This window comes from Lepidochelys olivacea (genome assembly GCF_965140295.1).
Source record: "Lepidochelys olivacea isolate rLepOli2 genome assembly, chromosome: 25".
In the NCBI taxonomy this organism is placed as follows: domain Eukaryota; kingdom Metazoa; phylum Chordata; order Testudines; family Cheloniidae; genus Lepidochelys; species Lepidochelys olivacea.
In genome coordinates, this window is record NC_140435.1 from 17,654,586 (window position 1) to 17,676,561 (window position 21,976).

At 59.4% G+C, this 21,976-nt stretch overlaps 1 protein-coding gene across 1 annotated transcript in view; it reads left to right on the plus strand.

Moving 5' to 3' along the window:
• Positions 1–16,954, plus strand: part of HOMER3 (homer scaffold protein 3) — a 67,349-nt gene extending 50,395 nt beyond the window's left edge. Inside the window, 4 exon segments of the mRNA XM_084614813.1 lie at positions 1,879–2,035; positions 5,223–5,333; positions 7,119–7,199; positions 10,209–16,954. Of these exon segments, the coding sequence (XP_084470939.1) occupies positions 1,879–2,035; positions 5,223–5,333; positions 7,119–7,199; positions 10,209–10,397 (538 nt within the window). The 3' untranslated portion in view covers positions 10,398–16,954.
• The last annotated feature ends 5,022 nt before the right edge of the window (positions 16,955–21,976 follow it).

Here is a 21,976-nt window from a genome sequence, read left to right on the forward strand (position 1 = left end):
AAGGGGGATCCCAGCATTTCCCATCCAGGGAGGAATTAACTCTTCCTGTCTCCCTGGTCCCCGGCTAACACTGTTGCTCCCACAGACTCAGGGTACAACCCCGGGACCCCCACCACCTCAAGCCTAGTGCTCAGGGCAGGACCCTTTTCTGTTCTCCTTCTGGCTGCATGCTGCCCCTAAAAACCCACTGCTGCCTTACATGAGGACATAAGAACTGCCATGCTGGGACAGACCCATGGTCCATCTAGCCCAGTATCCTGTCTTCTGACAGGTTTCAGAGTAGCAGCCGTGTTAGTCTGTATTCGCAAAAAGAACAGGAGGACTTGTGGCACCTTAGAGACTAACAAATTAATTTGAGCATGAGCTTTTGTGAGCTACAGCTCACTTCATTGGTTTGTTAGTCTCTAAGGTGCCACAAGTCCTCCTTTTCTTTTTGTCTTCTGACAGTGGCTGGTGCCAGGTGCTTCAGAGGGAATGGACAGAACAGGGCAATTATCGGGTGATCCATCCCCTGTCGTCCAGTCCCAGCTTCTGGCAGTCGGAGCCCCCATCCATACATCCCTCCCCATTCCCCCACCAGGGGATTGCTGCAGCTCAGGGCTGAAGCATTTTGGCCAAGCAGCTTGTACACACAGTGGAGACGAAGGGAGGGCTCTACCCAGGTCCTTGGTCTGAGATGTCCGGTGTTCACACCTGTCTACCTGGCTCAGGGCTGGGCTGGTGGTAATTCTCCTGGGGATTCCAGGCAGATCCTGTCCCTTTCTCTTTTGAAGTCTTTGGGCTGGATTCTGCCCTGGGACTGCCTGGCGTGGGGGTGGGGAATGACAATGTTTGCATGTTAGGAGGTGTTTGAAGCTAAGTGTCATTTGACCCCCACAAAAGCCTCTGGGGTTTAGTTTGGTTCCATTTAGTCACTTTACTGCAACGCAAACTCAGAGCCAGAGCAGCTGGGTGGGTTCCAAGCCCCAGGCTGCAAAGCCCCTTCCTGGCAGCTCAGCCTCCTTGCCGTGGCTGCTAATCTGGCAGGGGGACATCCCCAGCTCCAGCGCCATGCAAGCATGTTGCTCCCGGACAGCTGAGGCATCCTGTCAGCTGCTCCTCTGCTATGGTGGGAGCCATGTGGATGGTTGCTCATCCCCTGCCCCCCTCCCGATTCCCAAAGCCAAACATGGCAATGGCAGGAAACATACACAGGCTCCGGCCTGGCACAAGTGTCTAGATTCAGGAAGTGAGATCGAGACCAGGTTGAAAGCAGCCTGGGCGGCCGTAGCAGCCCCATCCCTTCTGCCCTCTGGGAGCATGTGGTCACCACTGACCCGTGGATCAGGGAGAAGACCTGGGGGTCCTGTAGGTCAAAGCCCTGCCATAGAGATTAAAGACAAGACTCTCCATCTACAGGTCGTTTAACCCAGCCCTAGCTGGCGAGGGAGGCTTCTCCCCAGCCACATTCAATGGCACGTCCCAGGCGGAATGTCAAGGGGGAGGACAGTTAGGCAGGGCAGCAGTTTGCCCAGGAGGAGGCCATGTCCCTGTCGCCAGCAGACCTGCGCTTCTGACGGGAGCTTGCAGTGTTTGTCTTGTGTTGGAACTCACCATTGCTCAGCGCCGAAGCCATGGTTTCCAGGACGGCCTCCTTGGTGTTCTGAAGGACACCAAGGCTAGGCTAGAGCAGCCCCTGGATGGGCAGGGTCACGGTGGCCTGAGGTCCCATCCCGCGGGATTGGCTCTGATTAGGGCATGTCTGTGTTGGGCATTGGCTCTTCAGAAAGCTGCCCAATGGGGGAAGGGAGGCCTCTCTGCTGAAACACCCCCAGGGGAGGAGAGACCTCTCTCCCTGCCTCTCACTCCCAGCTTGTGGTTCCCTGCCCCCTCCTGCAGCTCGGTGCCCGAGGTTCAGTGGGAAGCTGAATTCTTCACCCTCCAGGACAACAACAACAAGCTGGTGGCTGCCCTTCAGGAAGCCAACGCCAGCGTGGAGCAGTGGAAGAAGCAGCTGGCCGCGTACCAGGAGGAGACAGAGACGCTGCAGCTGCGGGTGAGCACAAGGAATGGGGCAAGGCAGCACCCTGGTCTCAAATCTGCTTGTGGGCCACATGCTTTGGGTGTCAGTGGGAGATCGGCTGCAGATGAAGGGTTCTACCTGGGCGTCAGCGGGTTACGGCTGTTCCTATAATGGATCAGATCACTGGGCCATTTAGCCTGCTGTCCTGCCTCCTGTTTGCTGGTGATAGGTGAGGGCTCCAGAGAGTTAGATCCCCAAACTTCAGTCCCCTTCCTAAGAGCCCAGCAGGATGGGACCTCTCATCAGACTGGGGGGTCAGTGAGGACAGCAGCTTCAACAGCTGGTACTGAGCATACTCAGTACAAGCCAAGCAGTGACTCCGAGGGGACATGTGACCCCACATGCCCCCCCCGCCCCACGTTGCCTCTGGACAGCATTTATTAAGGAGCCAAAGATAATGCTGCTGAGTGACAGCAGGTCCTGCTCCCCTGCCCTCCCTTCCTGCAGGATGGCTGGTACAGCAGGGTGGGGGTGGGGAGGAGAGCATGTGGGAGTGTTTCTCTCTCACTCCTGTTGCCTGAGGTTCCCCAGCTGCCACCCGTGATGAGTGAGGGCTGTGCTCCCCGTCACATTCACCTCCTGCCCCTGAGCCATGCACCTGGGCAGCTGTCTGGCCTGGCAACAGATGGGGTGAAAGACACTCACACTGCTAAAATTAGCTCAGAGCAGAACAGCAGCGGCGTTGATCCCGACAAACAGGCCCTTGTATCCAGCCTTTGGAGGAACAATGGGGTCTGTTGACCTAACTAGTGGGGGAGAGATCCCGCAGGCACACTGCGTCAGGGCGGAGGAGTGACAGTCCCACGGCAAGGCTTGCTGGGAAGAGGAGTTTTGGGAAGGCAGCTGCGGGAGTCTTTGCAGGATTTGGTTGGGAAGGGACTACAGAGCCCTTGCAAAGGGGTTGTGGAGTCTTTTCGCCTCTGGGCCAGTTTGGGTTACATGCAGGTCTGAAGGAAGCAGCCGTTGTTCCCAGGCAACGTAGGGCTGTTCAGTAGTCCCATTAGGTGATGCGTTGGTGGTTTCCAGCCCAATATCCAGTGAGCATCCCAAAGAGAGTCTCAAGGCCTGATGCTAATTCTCAGCAGAAACACCAAGGACTGAATAAGCCACAAAGAATGAACTTCCCTCTCGCCCCTAGAGGACGCCCTGCGAGGCGTGGCTGGGACACGTGGCAGAGGTGTGCGCACGTGGGTGGTGGGAGAGGGAAGTTTGCGTCGCCTGCCACAGCTGCTGTGGGGATTAACCAAGGGCCTCAGAACCAAGGGCCGCCGATCCCGCCCCCATCCCCCGATTGTTCAATGTTCTGCCATCCAAAGGGATGGTCGTAGGTCTAATGAGACTGGCTGACCCCATAAACGGGAACTTGAAAGAACTGGGGAAAATATCAAGAGTCAAGAGTGTCCAGAGAGTTGCCCATTAATAAACCAGAGCATCTGCTGACTCACTGCAAGGCGCTCCCATCATGGGGTCAGGGGTGGCCTCCAGGGGCCCAGAGCTCTGAGGATCATGACAGCAGTGATCCTGGGAATCTGGCAGCTTATGATCACCAGCATCAAGCTAAGCCTGCTGCAGGCCCAGCCTAGCCCATGTCGCCTGGTGTATCCCACCACCGCACATGCCTCTACCGGAGCTCCCCTGTTGGAACCACACCAGCTGAGCTCAGTGCCGACAAGGTCGAGGGTTTTCATCCTAGGTGCGGGTCCTGGGATGAACTTTTCAAAGCGAATCCTCTGCCAGTTAATTATTAAAGCTTCTGTGCAGCATTTTTCAGAAGCGGAGAGCGCCTGGGCCAAGCCCTGCCCCTCGTTAAGACTGGTGTAAATCTGTGGTAACTCCAGTGACTGCAGCTGAGCCTCTGGCTCCACAGAGGCAGGACTGAGAGCAGAACCTGTCCCTCTGCACACATTGCAGGGCCGTGCGACTGATGTCAGCTGGCCCAGCTTTGCTGGAAGTGTGAGCCTGCAGGGGAAGGGGGAACGGGGCTATAGATAGAGCATGGTTCTGACGTTTGTTGGAGCTTGTGATCTGCACTGATGGGAGGGAGGGAATCTTTGTTCAGGGTCAGCCCGGCGGGAGCCACTGGACAAGATCTTGCTTCTGTGCAAAGTGAGACTGAGGATTCCAGCCACTAGGCAGGGGCTGAAGGGCCACCAGAAAGGCCCTGTGTCTCTGAGTCTGGGGGAGGGGAAAGTCTGGGAAGGGGGGGGAGCGGTACCTGGTTGGACTTGGAGTTTGGAGGGGGAGCAGAGGGACCCTTGGGGGAAGAGGAGAGGGGAGATTCTGGTGGAAGAAGAGAGGGGTACTTGTGAGGAAGGGGAACCTCCGGGGAAGAGGCAATGAGTATCTGGGGGGGAGGGCCTTGGGGGGAGATGTACTTGGCAGGAGGGGAGGAGATCATGGCTGAGTTTTGCCTGGTTAGGGACTGTCACGTGCTCCTGACCCTTGGGTCCCTGGTGCCATTTGCTAACGTCCCAGCACAGACAGAGCAGCAAGAGAATCTTCCATGCCCAGCGCAGCTCTCCAAGGAGCGTGGGGTGCGGGCGGCTAGACATGGCTGCCACCCCATGTTCCCTGCTGCGCGGCTATAGTGTTGGGGGTTCGTGGAAGCCTTTGGTCTGTAGAAGCTAAATACCAAGGTGACAGGCACTCCGAAATCCCATAGAGAGGTGGGGGCCAGCTCTGGAGAAGGGCTGGTAGCAGCGATAGCGAGTGAAGGGCCAGCCCATGGAAAACTGAAGCCTCAGATACCTTGTTCCTGGTGGGCGCTGGGGTGGAGTTTCCCAGCTTTACCAGCCCATGTTTACACACTGAGCGGAGAGGGACAGTGGGAAAGATCCTTCCCCTTTAAATATCCCCCCAGTCTGGCCAGGAGGGCTTTAGGACAGCGGTGCCAGATCCTCCAAGGAGCAGAGTCTGCAATTGTGGGGTGGGCATGTCCTAGTTAGAAGCCACGAGGTTCCCTCTCTTTGTGGCTGCTGGGGTCCGGGGGCTTCTGGGCAGGAATAATCACCTTGCTCATCACCTGGAAGGTTTGTCTCAACCTGCCTCAGTGCGCAAGCCCCTGCCCAGCCCCTTAGCTGCATCCCCAGGCCTGTGCGCCCAGCTGCGGCAGGCACGCAGCACCGTGACCCAATTCCCTCCTCCCTGCATATCTGTGTAGGTGGCTGAACTGGAGCTGCAGAGAGCCCACGATTCCTCCAGCGAGGGTAGCAAGGAGGAGCTGAACCAGACGCTGGAGGAGCTGGAGCTGCTGATCAAGGCTAAAGACGAGGTAACAGCAGTGGAGCAGATGAGAGCACAGAGCAGCGGCTGAATGACCGCAGTGCCCCAAGGGAGTGAATCTTGGCCTGTCGTTGCCACACCCCACAATGCTACCCTCTATCTCTCCCCTCCTCCCTGGCCTGTGGGACCCCCCTGGTCCGCTCCCGCCGCTCTCAGAGCGAGTTCTGTCCCGGGCCCAGGGAGAAGGGCATGGAGTCCTGTGTTCGTGCTCAGGTAATGACCCCCAGATGGGTGAGTGAGAACTCTGTTCTGTGGCACTGGGCCAGATCTTACTGGGCCAGCCCCAGCCTCCATAACGTTGGACGGTTTCCTGCCCTTTAGCAAACCCCTGCCGTTTCCCCCACTCCCTGTTGGCTTTGTGCCCATCACTCTACCTCTCTCCAGCGAACGTAGCAGCTGTTGGGGCTACACTTCGCTGGTTAGTCTGGGGAGCAGATGTCTGTCGGGGCCCTGGGGCCCCAAGATGCTTCCTGAAGCATGTTCTGCTTCCTCTGTGCAGAGTGGTGCGAAAAGCCCCTGCGTAAGGGAGGACAGTTTCCCAAGGAGAAGAGGGTCACAGGTCAGCACTGGAGGGGCCCCGTGTGGCCTCCTGGCCTGCTCACAAAAGAGGATTGAGGCTAAATAGGTGTGAAGCCTGAGAGTCCCCATGTGAAGGCTCCTGGTCCCAGGCCAGGGCATCAGACAGCCCCTGCCTCACCCCTCCCATGACAGCCTCTGGTGTAGCTGGTTCAGCTGCAGATGGCAGAGCCTGCCCCACATACCCGCCCCTCTCCTCAGCAGCTATGTTTAACCTCTGGCCTAGTTATTGCTTCTTGCTTTCACAGCATGTACATTAATGATTGAAAGCAGAGCTTTAATTACAGGGGCTGGGGGAAGGGAGACGTGGAGAGAGTCTCTGGGCTTTGTTCATTTGCACCTTCTTCCCTAGCTGTGCCAAGCGGGTGGGTGGGAGCGCTGGGGGATGCTCCTGGCAAGGGGTGGGGGTGGGAGTTTGTTCTGCAGATTGTTCAGTGTGTGTCTGGAGCGAGAGCTCCGTCTGCCCCCATCACCTGCTGAGAAGAAAGGGGAAAGGCCGTGGTGTGAGGGGTACGCGGGGAGGCCTTGCCCCTGGAGTCAAGCCGAGCCAGGAGTCTAAGATGCAGTGGGAGCAGGAGGAGGTGGCGTGCAAGCAGAGGGCAGGCGGAGGGGTTAATCTGCTCTTTGTTTTGTTAAGACCTAAGGCTCCCGGGCTAGTGGGGGCCGGAGGAAAGGGTGGGCAATAGGCAGGCAGGATCAGGAGGGGGCGGCACAGACAAGGCCTGGGTGTGAGCACTGGAGCAGGACACTGTGGGTGCATCTACATCTCCAACCGTGGGAGACAGACTCACCCTAACAGGACTTGGTTGGGTGGCAGCTCATGCTCCTAGCCAGGCCCCAGGCTTGAGAGCCCAAGCTCCCCAGCTGCACCATCCGCACTGGGATTTCTAGTGGGCCAGTTCTGTTCCCCTTGCTGCAGTGTAGACGTGCCCTGTGGGGGTGGTCAGACAAGCAGCATGGGCTAAGCCAGGGGGGCTGGGGGTGGAGGGCCTGGAGCCAGGGAACCTGGCTTTGGCCATAGTCAGGGGAGGGTTGAGGGGGCTGCGTACCTGTATCCCCTGTGGTGGGGTGTTAGCACAACGTGGCATCGGTCTCCTGGCTTGGCATGGCCTATGACCGCGGAGGCTGCATCAGAAGCGATGGCTCAGGGAGCACGGGGCTGGCCCAGGCAGTGATTATTTTCCTTTCTGTGATTCAGGAAATTCAGCAGCTGAAGAGCCAGAAGAGCAGCCAGTGGGAGACGGAGGGGGAGCGCGAGGAAATGCTGCAGAAGCTGCAGGTGACAGAGGGGAGGTTGGCCGGGGAGATCCCATCTAGAATGGCAGGTCTGGGGACAGCACTCCGCTGTCTGGACTGATCCATCGTGATGCACCATTAAAAACCGGGGGACGGCCGGCACCACCGTCCCAGCTACACCCCTCTCCCCTGTGCCCGAGAGGGTGCAGGTCTGGGGTTCTCACTCTGCTTCCAGCCGAACTAGGCTGGGCCCCCCCTTTCCTCTTTCTGCAGAGCTGCTGACAGGGGAATGATTTCCCCAGCCGTGGTCAGCAAGGGGACCCCATCCTGTGTGTTCCTGGGGTGCTGCTGGGCAACAGGATTGGGATGTACTTCCTTCTCCCCTCCCTCCCACGCCCCACAGAATGGCAGTCACACCCAGCACATGCACACACCCAGCGTGAACTGAGAAGATAACGAACCCTCTCTGCGTATCACATTTCCCCCAGAGCCTGATGCGTCCTGCTGGACATGCAGCTGGGGCGGGGCGGTGCCTTGTAACCCTCCATCCCCAGGCAGCCCGCACTGGCTGGGCCCCATTTTGGGCAGAGGATGCTCCTAGCCTGCGGGAAGGGGAGCTGGAGAGTCTCTTGCCAGCTGACCCCCTCGGGGGTGGAGCTCTGACTCCAGCGGGTTCACAGGGGAGGGCAGGCAAAGAGGGATGCAAGCTGCTCTGTACCCCTAGGCAGAAAGCAGATGGCAGCTCTCTCAATCCATCTATCCAGGCTCCGAGAGGGCTGCCTGCTTCTGCCCGTCAGGGACCACTGGGGCCTGGGACTCTGATACAGGCTCTGCTCACAACACAGGACTCTGGTTTTATGAGGCAAAGAATATATTCAAGCATCGTCCTGCACAGTGACCGGGTGCTGGGTGTGGTGTGGAGACAGACCGACGTGCTCTTATCCTAGGCCTGCAGCTCCAAGCCTGGACAGAGGCCAGGAGAAGAGAGTTTCTGCTGGGCCTGTGGACAGCTCTGGCATTGCATCTCCAGACGCTGGTCCAATTAGATGGCTGACGTGTGGAAGACCTGAGCTCCCAGACTCCTGCCACGTGCAGTGTGCAGCAGGGTGATGCTCAGACCACACAGGCCAGGGGGGTCAAGCCCAGGTACCAAGAGGTGAACTCCAGCCAAAGCTGCTGGGGCAAGTTCAGCAATGGGATCAATAAAGGAATGTGTTTTCCGTGCACGTGTGAGAAGGGCCGTGGCAGGGGATTGTCCACATGGGTATGTGATGAGTAGGGGTGAGGACATGGGCATCTGTGCTGGCGTAGGGGATAACCTCTCTGTGTGTGTCAGTGGAAGGGCACAGGTGTAAAGAACAGGCAGGGTGTGTGTGTGCACTGGTGTTCAGGTGCAGGGGTAGCTGCTGTGTGTGTGTGTTGGCTGGGGGGGGTGCAGTTAAGGTGGAGGGGTAGCTGCCGTGTGTGTGTTGGCTGGGGGGGTGTGTGGTTAAGGTGGAGGGGTAGCTGCTGTGTGTGTGTTGGCTGGGGGGGGTGCAGTTAAGGTGGAGGGGTAGCTGCCTTGTGTGTGTTGGCTGGGGGGGGTGCGGTTAAGGTGGAGGGGTAGCTGCCGTGTGTGTTTTGCTGGAGAGGGGTGCAGTTAAGGTGGAGGGGTAGCTGCCGTGTGTGTGTTGGCTGGGGGGGGTGCAGTTAAGGTGGAGGGGTAGCTGCCGTGTGTGTGTTGGCTGGGGGGGGTGCAGTTAAGGTGGAGGGGTAGCTGCCGTGTGTGTGTTGGCTGGGGGGGGTGCGGTTAAGGTGGAGGGGTAGCTGCCGTGTGTGTGTTGCTGGAGAGGGGTGCAGTTAAGGTGGAGGGGTAGCTGCCGTGTGTGTGTTGGCTGGGGGGGGGTGCAGTTAAGGTGAAGGGGTAGCTGCCGTGTGTGTGTTGGCTGGGGGGGGTGCGGTTAAGGTGGAGGGGTAGCTGCCGTGTGTGTGTTGCTGGAGAGGGGTGCAGTTAAGGTGGAGGGGTAGCTGCTGTGTGTGTGTTGGCTGCGGGGGGTGCAGTTAAGGTGGAGGGGTAGCTGCCGTGTGTGTGTGTGTGTTGGCTGAGGGGGGTGCAGTTAAGGTGGAGGGGTAGCTGCCGTGTGTGTGTGTTGCTGGAGGGGGGTGCGGTTAAGGTGGAGGGGTAGCTGCCGTGTGTGTGTTGGCTGGGGGGGGGTGCAGTTAAGGTGGAGGGGTAGCTGCCGTGTGTGTGTTGCTGGAGAGGGGTGCAGTTAAGGTGGAGGGGTAGCTGCTGTGTGTGTGTTGGCTGCGGGGGGTGCAGTTAAGGTGGAGGGGTAGCTGCCGTGTGTGTGTGTGTGTTGGCTGAGGGGGGTGCAGTTAAGGTGGAGGGGTAGCTGCCGTGTGTGTGTTGGCTGGGAGGGGGTGCGGTTAAGGTGGAGGGGTAGCTGCCGTGTGTGTGTTGGCTGGGGGGGGTGTGGTTAAGGTGGAGGGGTAGCTGCCGTGTGTGTGTGTGTGTGTGTGTGTGTGTGTGTGTTGGCTGGGGGGGGTGCAGTTAAGGTGGAGGGGTAGCTGCCGTGTGTGTTTTGCTGGAGGGGGGTGAGGTTAAGGTGGAGGGGTAGCTGCCGTGTGTGTGTGTTGCTGGAGGGGGGTGTGTGGTTAAGGTGGAGGGGTAGCTGCCGTGTGTGTGTTGCTGGAGGGGGGTGTGTGGTTAAGGTGGAGGGGTAGCTGCCGTGTGTGTGTTGGCTGGGAGGGGTGTGGTTAAGGTGGAGGGGTAGCTGCCGTGTGTGTGTGTTGCTGGAGGGGGGTGAGGTTAAGGTGGAGGGGTAGCTGCCGTGTGTGTGTTGCTGGAGGGGGGTGAGGTTAAGGTGGAGGGGTAGCTGCCGTGTGTGTGTTGCTGGAGGGGGGTGAGGTTAAGGTGGAGGGGTAGCTGCCGTGTGTGTGTTGCTGGAGGGGGGTGAGGTTAAGGTGGAGGGGTAGCTGCCGTGTGTGTGTTGCTGGAGGGGGGTGAGGTTAAGGTGGAGGGGTAGCTGCTTCATTGTCCTTTTATTTACTGAGTCTTTGCATCCCTGGCCAGGAGCTGGAGGGACGCAACACGGAGCTGGAGCGACGTTTGCATGTGGCTGAGCAAACCCTGGCCGAGCAGCTGGCCGAGAGGGAGAAGATGCAGGGCGAAGTCACCAAGGTGGGCGAGCTAATGGATGTGAAGATATTTGAGCTCAGTGAGCTCCGGCAGGGACTTGCCAAGCTGGTGGAAAGCAACTGAGCAGCCTGGCCACAGAGACACCTTCCGGGAGGGGCAGAGCCCAGCTGGGGCCAGTCGCAAACTGCAGCAGGGCCGTGGAATTGTGACCTGGGCGGCGTCCAGCCACAAACCAACAGCCCCCTGCAACTGTGTGTGGAGACTGGCCAGAGCTGCCTCCTGTGCACTGAGGGCAGACGTGGTGCCAGTGGGCAGCTGAACTGTGGGGGGTTTCCACCCAAGGAGCGTCCATGAGTCATGTCCAGACCTCTCTGGATCCTGCCCGGCGGCGTGGTCCAGAGGTGACAGGGTCTCCCCATGCTGCTCAATGACATTACTCTCCTAGCCTCACTCACTAACGCATTTCCCCGACATCTTTACAGAAGGAAACACTCCTATTCTAGAGACAGGGGTCACCTGCCTGCCCATTTTTCAGTAGTTTTATAGGGAACCGCTTGCTTCTTGTGAACCAAACAGCCTGGCTCCTCCTTCCAGGCCCCAGGAGGCGATGGCCCATCACACCATGGGCGGTAGCTGCTCCTTCTCCCCCTTCCCAACCGTACTCATGTCCCATCTTTTTAATAGACTCTGATCACTTTTTATTCACTGTCAGGGGCTTCCAGGACCCCCATGGGCAGGAACAGCTCCTCACCTGGCCCCATTCCTCTGTGGCTGCCCAGTCATACCCTCCAGAGGGGAATAAGTTGCAGGATTTCAAGATGTTTTTTATTTTAAGGCAGTGGGTTTTCGTACTTTCCAAAGCTGCTTTAAGCTGGGAGAAGCAGGCAGTGCTGGGGAGATTAGGGTTTGAGAAACAGGATAGCTTGGGGGGGGCATCTGTCCAGGCTCCAAGGGCTGTCACTCACCTGAGTTAAACGCAGGAAATCCCAGGTGCTCTTGTTGCCTCTTGGGAAGCGTGGTCCAGGGATATAGCAGCCACACGAGCCACATGGCCTCTGGAGGGTGCAGGCCCCCATGCTATGCTCCACCTTGAGCTGCACAGCTGGATGCAGCTAGGACGCTGGCTGTTTGGAGCACATTGCGCCTGGGTTCCGTAGGGGCTGCGGGACATTTGTGGGTCCTTATGGATGTTGCCAAATGATGTAAATGCAACAAGGCCTGTAGGAGGAGGGTCTGTTACACCCCTCCACCCACCCCCCCCAGGCCCTGTGGAGCCCACTAGTTGCGTAGTAGCATGTTTAGCCTGTGTCTAATGAGGAAGCAGCGTGTGTAGACGTAGCCGGTTACCCAGAGTGTCCAGGGCCGGGTCTGTTTTTTATTTTTCTCCTTGCTGCCATAGGTGTAGTGTAGACAGACGTAATAACTGGAGAATGTTTCCATGGGCTTGTAGAGATGCTGCAGAATCTGCCTAAAACTCCAGCAACCCCAGCAGCCAAATCCTGCCTTCTGCCCACAGGGTCAGATCCTCTGTCTGCGTGTACCTGGGTGAAAAGCATAACTCAGGTGGGGCTGAGCCGCCTCTCGCTCACGCCCCCAGCACGAGAAGAGGTTTCAGTGTGAAGCTGATGTGAAGGGAAGTGATTGCTCTGATTTCAGTGGATCTGCCATTGCACCTAACTGCCTCAGGGCTCCCTTGAACCCCAGCCCCTGCTTACCCCTGTGTAACTGAGACAGGCATTTGGCCTGTTGCTTTCCGTAAGGGCAGGAGCAGGTGCCAGGGAGATCCTGAAGTAGGTGTCTAGGTTAGGCTGGCCCCCTCCCTCTCTTTCAAAGCTTAGGAGTTGTGGGGAAATGCAGATTTCTGAACCTGCGCAGCCAGGAGAATTTTTTTGCATGAGCTGCTCCCACGCCTGTGTGGGGGCTAGAGCTAGCTGTAACGTGTGCCGCCCGCAGGGTGTTCACTGTGTGTGTGGGGGGAGACAAGAATGGCCGGGGGTACATGCAGCGCTGGGTTCTGGGTCCGGAGGCAACCGTGGCCCCCTTGGAAAATAAGAGATCAGCTGCAGGAAAGGTGCATTCACTCTGGTTCCGCTAGCGGCACTGGGTTAAGGAGGCATCTCCCCTTCATGTTGTCAGCTGCTCACCCACCCCCGGGTCCTGTCTGTGTCTCACACCACATGCAAACTACCAGGAGAAGGGGCATGTTAAAGGGACTAGGTCTGACTTCCCACCACTATGTCCTCCATGTCTCCCCACCCAGCCTCTCGCTACTGTGTAGCCGGTGGCGAGATTGGAGTTTCCCAGCAATCGGGGCGGGCTGAACCAGCTTGAGCAACATCCCAGGCTGAATCAGCTCCCTCAAGCTGAAAGACGGGGAGGTGCCAAGTGGAGCAGGACTGATTCTGAGTGGGAATGGAGCTGACACAAGCCACAGCACGGCACTCAGCTGAGACTGCGGCTCTGCCCGGTTCCCACCTGCCTTGCTCACCTGTGCGCTTGCTAGCCCAGACTTGTTGCTGGCAGCAGCACTGTCATTAGCCAGGGTTTGTAATGACCCTTTACATCTCGCAAGCACAGCCGCAGTCGCTCCCGGTGTAACGCCCTCAGCCCTCCAGCAGAGGCTAATTTGGCTCATTGACTGACTGAAGTCAGGAGTGTGGCAAGGGCTCCAGTCACGCAGTGATGTTACAAACACACCGCCAGGAGCCATGTGCATGGCAAACCCTGAGCTCCAGCCTGCACTTGGCTTAGCTTTCCCCTCCAAGCACAGCGCAGGAGTCATTTGTCTCAGGCTCACACTCCAGCCAGGACCTGATTGGCTCCGGCCTGCTTCCCTTGGCCACAGCTGCTGCTGCTTTCCTTCCTTCTGTCCTGTAGAGACGCAGCGCCATGCACTGAGTCACCACGCCTCCGCATCCAGCTGTGTCACGGGGAGCCAGGACACTGAAGAGCTGGGCATGGTGAGTCATGGCCAAGGAGCTGGCCGAAGGCAGGAAGGGGCAGGCTCTGCCCTGTCTGCCTGTGAGGGGACGGGAGAATAGAGCCCTAGAACTTGTTAGCTTGCTGATTTAAAACCATGCGATGTTAAGGCTGAGTCCTGAACCAACCAAATCTATTCTGGGGGCCGAGTCCCCATTGTACTACCATACCCCCGCAAGAGCCTGAGGCTCTCAGACACCGAGGCTCCAGTTTAAACAAGGCAGGTTAACAGAAAACCCCGCATGCTCCATGTAAGGACACACCCCACGCTCCTCGACTGCCAGGAGCTGATGGGGCACAGCCCCTAGTCATGACCCAGCAGCAAGATGATGATCCCATGAAAGGCAGGCTGCAAACATGCATGGTTTGATTGAATGCTGCCCCTCCGGGGCTGACAAGGCAGAGGGCAATGGGGCAGGGCATGGTGCCCCCTCCTGGGGTTAGCCAGCTCATCTCCATCTGATCTCATTGAGTGGGCAGTGCCTGGCCCTGGTTTGGAGGCCTGAGCAGAGTCGGAGGCATCTCACTGCCTGGCGAAGGCACCTCTTCTGGTACGGCATTGCCCAAGAGCGGCTGGCTACACCCAGGGTCCCAGCACAAGTCCCTGCCAAGCCTGGCTCAGCCCCACGCGTGCCGCAGCAGCCACGCTGCCGTGGGCAAGGCCCCGGGCTGGCATGTGATGCTGAAACAGCCCCAGCCCCACCTGCCTTCCAAGACCTCTCCGCTGCTCGTGCCCCGTCCAGCGATCCAATCCAGGACGTAGCACCGCTGCACGGGAGCAACCGGGGCTCCCGCCGCACGGCCCAGACCAGGGCAAGGGGCTGGGGCTCGTTGGAGTGGGGTGTTCCCTCGGGGCTGGTGGGGAGCAGAAAGCCCGGAGCTGCAGCTGTTAGAAAGAGCTCGGTGGGTTCCCACACGACCAGCGTACATTTTGGCCATGACATCACGACCCACTTCCTCACCTGCTCCTGGGAACACCCCTGCCTCGCAGACCCTGTGGGACGGACCTGTCAGCATCCAGGTGGGGCAGGCCTGGGACCGCACTGCCCCCAGAGAAATGAGCAACCCCAGGGTGCCAGTTCTCCCTTGCTGTGACACTTGTGAGGGTGGTACCATCACCCCAGGCGTGAGCATGGCCCAGTCACACACGCCCCATGAACCGATTTACTTCCTCTCAATCTAATTCTCTAGCCGTGGACGCCTCTGGCTGAGTTGCCCAACTGCCTCCTCACTAGGGCACGTCCGCAGCCTGTGCTCTTGCCCTTGTCTGCCTGGGGGCCAGCAGGGTTTTGGGGGGCGGCAGGGGGGGCATGCGGCGCACTGTACAGTCGACCTTGGCCAGCCTGTGCTAGGACACTCTGCCCTCCAGTTGTTCAGGACCCAGCGAGAGCGCAAGCCAGTTTCCGTTACGCTCTCATTTCCCCACGGGTGCTATTTGCAATTGCCAGAGTAATCTGGAAGAGCAGCTTTTCAATCTGCTCTGCCCTGTCGCCCCTGTTCATTAAAAGCCTTTTACCGAGGCGGTGCAGGGCCAGCACGGGCTGGATGACTCTAGAGCGCCCCTCCCTTTGCAATCCTCGGCTCTTCCAAACCAACAAACCCCATTTATCACCAGCTAGTTCCAGAAAGGCCCTAAATCCAGAGGAGGCAGCCGCATGGCAGCTGGGTGCAGCAAAGCACAGCGTGGCTCCACCCCACTCAAATGAAGCACTGACTCCGGGATCTGTTAAGACAGCCCACTCCTAACACCAACCCACACTTCCCAGGCCCGGGAAGCGCTCCCATTTCAGCACCCACGAGAAACCTGAGGGGGTTCCCCCAGACTTCCGTCTCCATCACTTTAAAATCACTTCCTTATGCAAACAGCAGCCGGTGAACTGCAACACGGCCGCTTTTATTGTTGCTTCTCTCGCCCACTGGCAATTATTGTCAAGCAGCCCAATAACAGGGGCTTTGCTGCTGGCAGGAGGAGTTCTGCTGACTGCAGATAACTCAGTACGTTTGATGCATCTGCCGGCAAATGGGCTTCTTAATTATTTAGGAGGCAATGCATGTAAAGCACAGCCTGAGCAGTGATTGGGGTGGGGGGGCTGTTTGTATGTGAGATTAGCCTGGGAAAAACAATCTTCAGGGTCTTCACACCTAAAGATCGGGGCTGGGCTTCCCCCAGGTAATTCACTGAGCAGCTCCCACTGAATGTGGGGGGGTTTGGATACCAGACTCCCACAAAGTCCCAGTCTTGGGCAGCTGCCTGTTTTTCAGATCTCCCACTAGGTTCTGAGGTGCTAGGTTTGGAGACCTTCCCTCCCCGCCCCCATCCCAACTCACCCGCCTGCAAGAGTTCTGAGTGAAATGGTTACATTTGTGGAACAAAGAGCCGCTGTGTGATTCGTCTTTCTGAGACACGGTTGTGCAGCCGCAAAGGGCAGTGGAGGGGAGAGCAGCCGCTTCAAGAGGTCAGACGCGCCCAGACAAGCGGTTGGCAGGTGGTTTGCTAATGCCCCACATTCTGAATTCTCTCTCAGTCTGACCTTACCCTCGTTTTAAGATGTGTTCAGAGGAAGGCCACAGTCCCCCAAGGCTCCTCCAGCCCCTTGCACAAGCATCTCACGACTAGCAGGTTGCTGGGTCAGATGTGCTGCAGTTGGGAGTCTTGGTCGCTGCCCGGAAGCGATGCACAGTGCGAGTCTCTCATGCCCGTCTGTTTGGGTGCAGGAATCAATACAGAGAAGCCTTCTGGCCTGTGTGATACAGGAGGTCAGACTAGGTGATTGAACTGGTCCCTTCTGGCCTCAGAATCTACACCTGGCCTAGCCCAAGGGACATCCAGTTTGTCACTCTGGGGGACAGCAAGCAGGAACCCTCAGCAAAAGGACATTCCCCCACTGGAGCACATCCTACAGCAATGTCAATGCAGCGTGCCCACGGTGCACACACAGCCTGGGCACCTCAGTCTGGCACTGCAGCTGGCCACAGCTCAGAATAGCGGACACGACTCCTAACCACTCCACCACTGACTCATTCTGCAACCGTGGGCAAGTCATTTAATCCTCTCTAGGCTTCACTTTCCCAAGCTGTACAAAGGGGCTAATCATCCCCCAGGTGCACTGTGGCATGCTTGGTGATCCGCAAGGGACATGGCTCTGGCTGGGCACAAGTGTCAGAACACCTCACCCATGAATGTGATTTACCAGAAGGAACAAAAGGTTTATGTTCCCAGCAATGCCCTGCACCCGTGACCAGGCAATGACCCAGCCTAGCAACCCCATTGCACAGGCCCTTGTGGCACAAATCCTTTAGCAACTCCATGTTGGGCCTGCGTTAGTGTGACCATGGGATGCTCCGATTGAATCCTGGAATTAGGTGAGGGGGCCCAGCTGGGATTAACCTGCCAAGGGAGCTGCAGCTGGGTGACTAATTAAACAGCATCACTGATGGTGACCCAGCCCCCTCCCCTGTCAGGGCTGGAGAGATCAGCTGCTCTGCCTCTGAGGACGTGGGTTATTTTTAGTTTTGGAGCTGGTCTGTTTACACTTCACAGCTAGGGGGAAAGTTCCCAGTTTAAAGCCTCTGCCCTCCCCCTCCCTCCCCAGAAGGACAATGGGCTGAGAGGAGGCAGTTAAATGTGCATATTGGAAAATGTTCAGATACACACAATAAAGGCAGAGCCTCCGGCGAGGTTTGCCATCCCCTTTCCCGCAGTAATTTGTGATTATTACTCCTGTTCTTCTCTGGCACACGCCAGCTGTTTCTGCTCGCGGGACATGGCAAGACCGTGAGCTGTGGGGACAATTAGTCACGCAAGCCCTGCTCGTCTCCTCTGCCCATGGCCAGCTCCTTGCACCCCCTACTGGGAACAGCAGGCTCCAGGTCTCACAAGAGCCCCCCCTTGCAATGGGAGTATGAGCAGCAGCAGCTGGAACAGGAGAGCTGATGTTAACAGCACAGCAGGCTGCTCACACAGCAGCAGGACACAGCCCCCCGGGAAACACCGCGGCATCCCAGCTGATGGGTACTGGTGTGATCCGCTGCTCCCCCCGGGCCGATCTCCTGCAGAGGCCTGAGTAGCCTGGTGCTGGATCTGTTCCCCCCGCCATCTGCACCCTGCTCGGACGTCACTAATGTTTGCAGCCATGGAAAGTTATGATCAAGAACAGGCATGGCCTGCTTCTATCCCCGCCACCTCCATCCGCAGCCTCGTCTTTAGCTCTGCTAGGCCATCAGCACCCAGGGGACACACCCCCTCTGCTGGGTGGCTGCCCAGCCAGGCTCGCACTAGCCATCATTGCCCATCAGAGCAGCTCTCGAGCCCTGCAGGACCTGCCAGGACAGACGGGGAGCTAAAGCAGAGGCACACTGGGGGAGGCTCATCCCTTTCGCGGGGGCTGGAGCCTGCACGCCTCGTCCCGGCAAGACTCCGTGCTCCAGAGGAAGCAACAAGGCTGCACTATCAGGCCACATCACCAGCTGCTCACTGCAGGAATAATCTGTCTAAGTGCTGGGAGCCGTACAGGTGAGAGAGGCCGAGCCCTGCCTAGTAACAACTGGGCTGCTTCTGTCAGTCAAGCTAACTGCCTTTCACTTCCCAGCTAGCAAAGAAGATGCAACAAAGGCAGGAGGTGGGAGAAACACTGCTTCTCTCCAGTACTGATTACTCACACCGGGGCCACCCTGCTGGCAGATATTAACGGCTTGGCCTCAGTGTGAGGCTGTGGGTGGATGGAGGCAGGGGCTGCTGCTCTGTTCTCATGCAGTGGCAGGCCTGCAAATGGATTGTTTAATGCTGCTGGATGCGGGTGACGGTGGGGAGCAGGTCCGTCAGACTAAGGCCTCAGTACTGGGGTTTAAGGGTGGACGTTAGCCCAGCACAAAGGGCCGTTGCAGAGATTGGGGAGGTTACGGCGGAGGAGTGCGTTCGGGCTGGCAGCATGCAACAGTCACCTCCACCAGAGAGGGCCAAATGCTCTTCGTCTGGCCAAGTCCCACTCCCTTTCCGGCAGCAGATGGGACACAGAAGGTCAATGGCCTCATCTCAGCCCTGCAGCCAGCCTCCTGCAGAGAATCCAGGTGCTCCTTCAACCCAAGAAGAGATCAGCTGCCCACTTGTCCAAGGCCTTCCCTCTGCCAATGGTAACAGGCTGCTCAAAGAGCCGGCCTCAGCCATGGTGTTGGGACAAGAGGGAGCACGGGCACAGGTGGAAGGATGGGCCTGAGAGTGGACCCGTAGGCTCTATTCAGTGGTGAGTTGGAGCCAGTTCGCACCGGTTCACTAGAACCGGTTGTTAAATTTAGAAGCCCTTTTAGAACCGGTTGTCCCGTGAGGGAGACAACCGCGGCCTGGTCAGCAGCAGTCACTAGGTGGCAGCTCTAGTGTTCTCCGGCCGCGCCCTGCAGCTGGCTCTGGCCAGCCCTGGTGCAAAGGGCCCCTTGGCTGGGCCCCGGCAGGTGAAGCTGGGCGGAGGGGGGCTGCCCTGGGTGCAGTGGGGGGCAGATGGGGCTGAGGCAGCAGCACGGTTGCCCCCGCGTCCAGTGCTGCCCGCGATGTGCTCTGGAGTTAGATTCAGCGTGGCTCGTCTGGCCTCCTTTCTGTTCCCTTCTCTGCTGCGGATTGGATGGGCTTCTGCTCCCCCCCGGCAGCAGTGACCCCTGTAGCACTCTGCCAGGCAGGCTTGGCTCTGTCTGCTGAGGGCAGTTCCTCCCCCACATACCCCCTTGGGGCGTCTCTGCTCCAATCTCCCTGCTACACCTTCGACCCTCTGGCCTCCTGTCTGGGATGAACGGGCCGGCTGGGCCCTGGCTCTGGCCCCCTTACAGCAACTTGGTCTTCACTGTGCCCAACACATCCGGCCTCTTCACATCCCCCCCACTCCAGCCCCGCTGTCACCCCTGTCCATTAAACAGCCCCCCCAGGCACCAGACCAGAGCCTACAGAGGAGTCATAGGGTGGGTGTGTTTGCCTGGGGGGGGAGGGGGGGTCTTTCTTTTGTGCTGCAATTCTTCCCTGCTTAAATCCTCCCCCGTGCTTGCTGCATTAGCAGCTGCCTCTCCTGTGGACTCGTCCCTGTTGCCTCTGGGAGGGAGAGTGACTGTGAAGGAAGCAGGTGGTCGGGACCCTGCTCCCCTCTTACCGTGTGTAAATCGAAGGCGAGGCTCAATTCCTTCCATGCGGGCAGGTCGCCCCCATCCCTTCCGCTGTATGCAGGCCGAGGCGAAAGGCTTCATGCATCAGCACTGGGTCGGGGGGGAGCTCTGGAGCAAAATCCAGGCGGTCGCAGAGAAGGTTGGTTTGCTCCAGTTCAGGGAGCCCGCGTCCCTCTGCCCATCAGTCGCCTTCCAGCTGTGAATGGCCAAGCTCGCTCCGTCCAGCCGCCCACCCCCTTGATGTAGCGGTTGGAGCAGGTGCCGTAGTGGTGCCCCGTGCGGCGGGTGCCCCGTGCGGCGGGTGCCCCGTGCGCCTTGCCCCACTGCGCTGAAGGCAGAGGCAGGGACTTGCCCACAGGGTCACAGCAGGTCGGTGGCCGAGCCCGGGGAATAGAACCAGTGATGAGCTGCCAAAATCTTAACAACCAGTTCCCTCCCCATCCCCACGAGGGGTTCATGGCCCACCCCCGCCCCCCGGGGACTCCTGCCCCATCCAACCCCCTCCCCTGCCCCCTGACTGCCCCCAGAACTGGGCAGGAGGGTCTCGTGGGCCCTAAGAGCCAGAGGCACCTGCCGGGGGGTGAGGTGGGGAGTCCCGGCGGTGCCTACCTGGGGCAACTCCCAGGAAGCATCCGGCAGGTCCCTCTGGCTCTTAGGGGCGGGGGGGCGTAGCTGGGGGGGAGCAGGGGGAGCGGCCGCCCCCCCACTGATCACATCAAAAGTGACGCCTTAGGCGCCGACTCCCTGGGTGCTCCGGGGCTGGAGCCCCCACGGGGAAAATTTGGTGGGTGCAGAGCCCCCACCGGCAGCTCTGCTCCGCTTCCTCCCCTGAACGCGCAGCCCCCCCGCCACCTTCCTGCGAATCAGCTGTTCGCACGGGAAGCCGGGGCGGGCTGAGAAGCAGGTGGCGGCTTCCCGCTCAGGCCCAGGGAGGCGGAGGGGAGCTGGGGTGGGGAGCGGTTCCCCTGCCCTCCCCCCCCCGGGGTTACCTGCTGCGGCGTGGGCGGCCCTCCTCACGCCCCCCCCCCCCCGCTCCCTGAAACCACCACCTGCTTCTCAGCCCTGCCCAGCTTCCCGCACGAATGGCTGATTCGCGGGCGGGGGGGGGGGGGGGCGGAGACGCAGAGCGGGGCGGCGCGTTCGGGGGAGGAGACGGAGGTGAGGTGAGGTGAGCTGGGGGCGGAGAGCTGCCGGTGGGGGTTCTGCACCCACCAAATTTTCCCCAGAGAAGGGACCCAGTAGGAGCCAAGAGTCACACTCAGGGGTTCTCTCGCAGAGCTTGGCTTGTGCAGTGCAAACAGCACCTGACCCCACCACTGCAGCTGGCCCTGCGGGAACGGGCAGGCCACATGCCAGCACACAGAGCGGCGATCCACGCGAAAGCACCGGCCCTGGGTGCCAGACTGCAGCACCGGGCATGGGAGCAGCAGGAGCTCAGGGGCCAGCCCTGCGCAAAGCCGGCAAAACCCCGCCTGGTGCAGGACAGAGAGCAAGGCTGCCCCAAGCCGAACCCGACAGCGCTGGCGGGTAACACAGAAGCTGTGCGTTACTGCCCTCCGGCCAGCCGGGCTGGGTGGATCCTAGGGCCCAGAGCCAGGAATCACACACATGCCCACAGGACTGGGGGCTCTTCGGCTGGCCCCCACAGGGAACTGGGAGCTGAAGACGAGCTGGGGCAGGAACACACAGGTCCAGGGCTTCGCCCCGAGCGTTTCACTAGAGCGCTCCTGCCTCCCGGCGCTGCTCCCGCAGCGAGAGGCTGGAGTCCGCTGGCTGACACCCGCAGGATGCGGCTCACTCAGGATGGACCGGGGCCACCGGCTCACCTGGATCCAACCACTGGCCACCAAGCCCTGTCCCCTGCTTCCTCCCTCACCCTTCTTCCCCATCCTGCAGACATGGCCAGGCCCAGGGGGCTCCATTTTAACCCACTGGGGGCCCCAGTGCCACATGCGAACCCCTCACCCGACCAGCGTTGGCAGCCAGGAGCAGAGGGGGTGGGGGAAGGGAAGAGGGCCTGCTCCATGCCCAGAAAAGGGCCTCAGAGAACCTCTCCAGGCTCGCCCAGCCCCAGGGACTGACACCAGGCCAGACACACCCAGCGTGGCCGTGGTAAGGCAGGAGGTTTCTGCAGAGGCGGGGCAGGCTGCGTGTCGCCCGGTGTCTGTGGGGAGCACCCCCAGCGCACGCTGCTCCGCACGAGCCACGCCCCCCTTTGCCTGCCTGCTCCAGAGGTTTGAAATGCTGAACCGGGTTCAGTCTCCATAGCAACCAAACCAGGGAAGCCCTCCAAGAGGTGGGGGCGCAGAGCTGGGGTTGAGAGAGTGAAAAGAATTGAGTGTGCAAAGCACGTGGGAGACGCGCGGCAGCCTGGACTGGAGCCGGAGAGGGAGAGAAACGGGGGTGAGGGGGGCGAGAAGGGCACTGGAAAGTCGTCCCAAGCTGGCCCAGATCTGTGATTCGGCCACTCCCCCAGCTGGGGATTCGGGGCGCTCTCAGTCACAGCACCGTCAGCGTGTTCAGTGCCTGGAGGAAGGAGGGTCTCGTGACTAAGGCACTACCCACCCCATGGCAGAATGCTG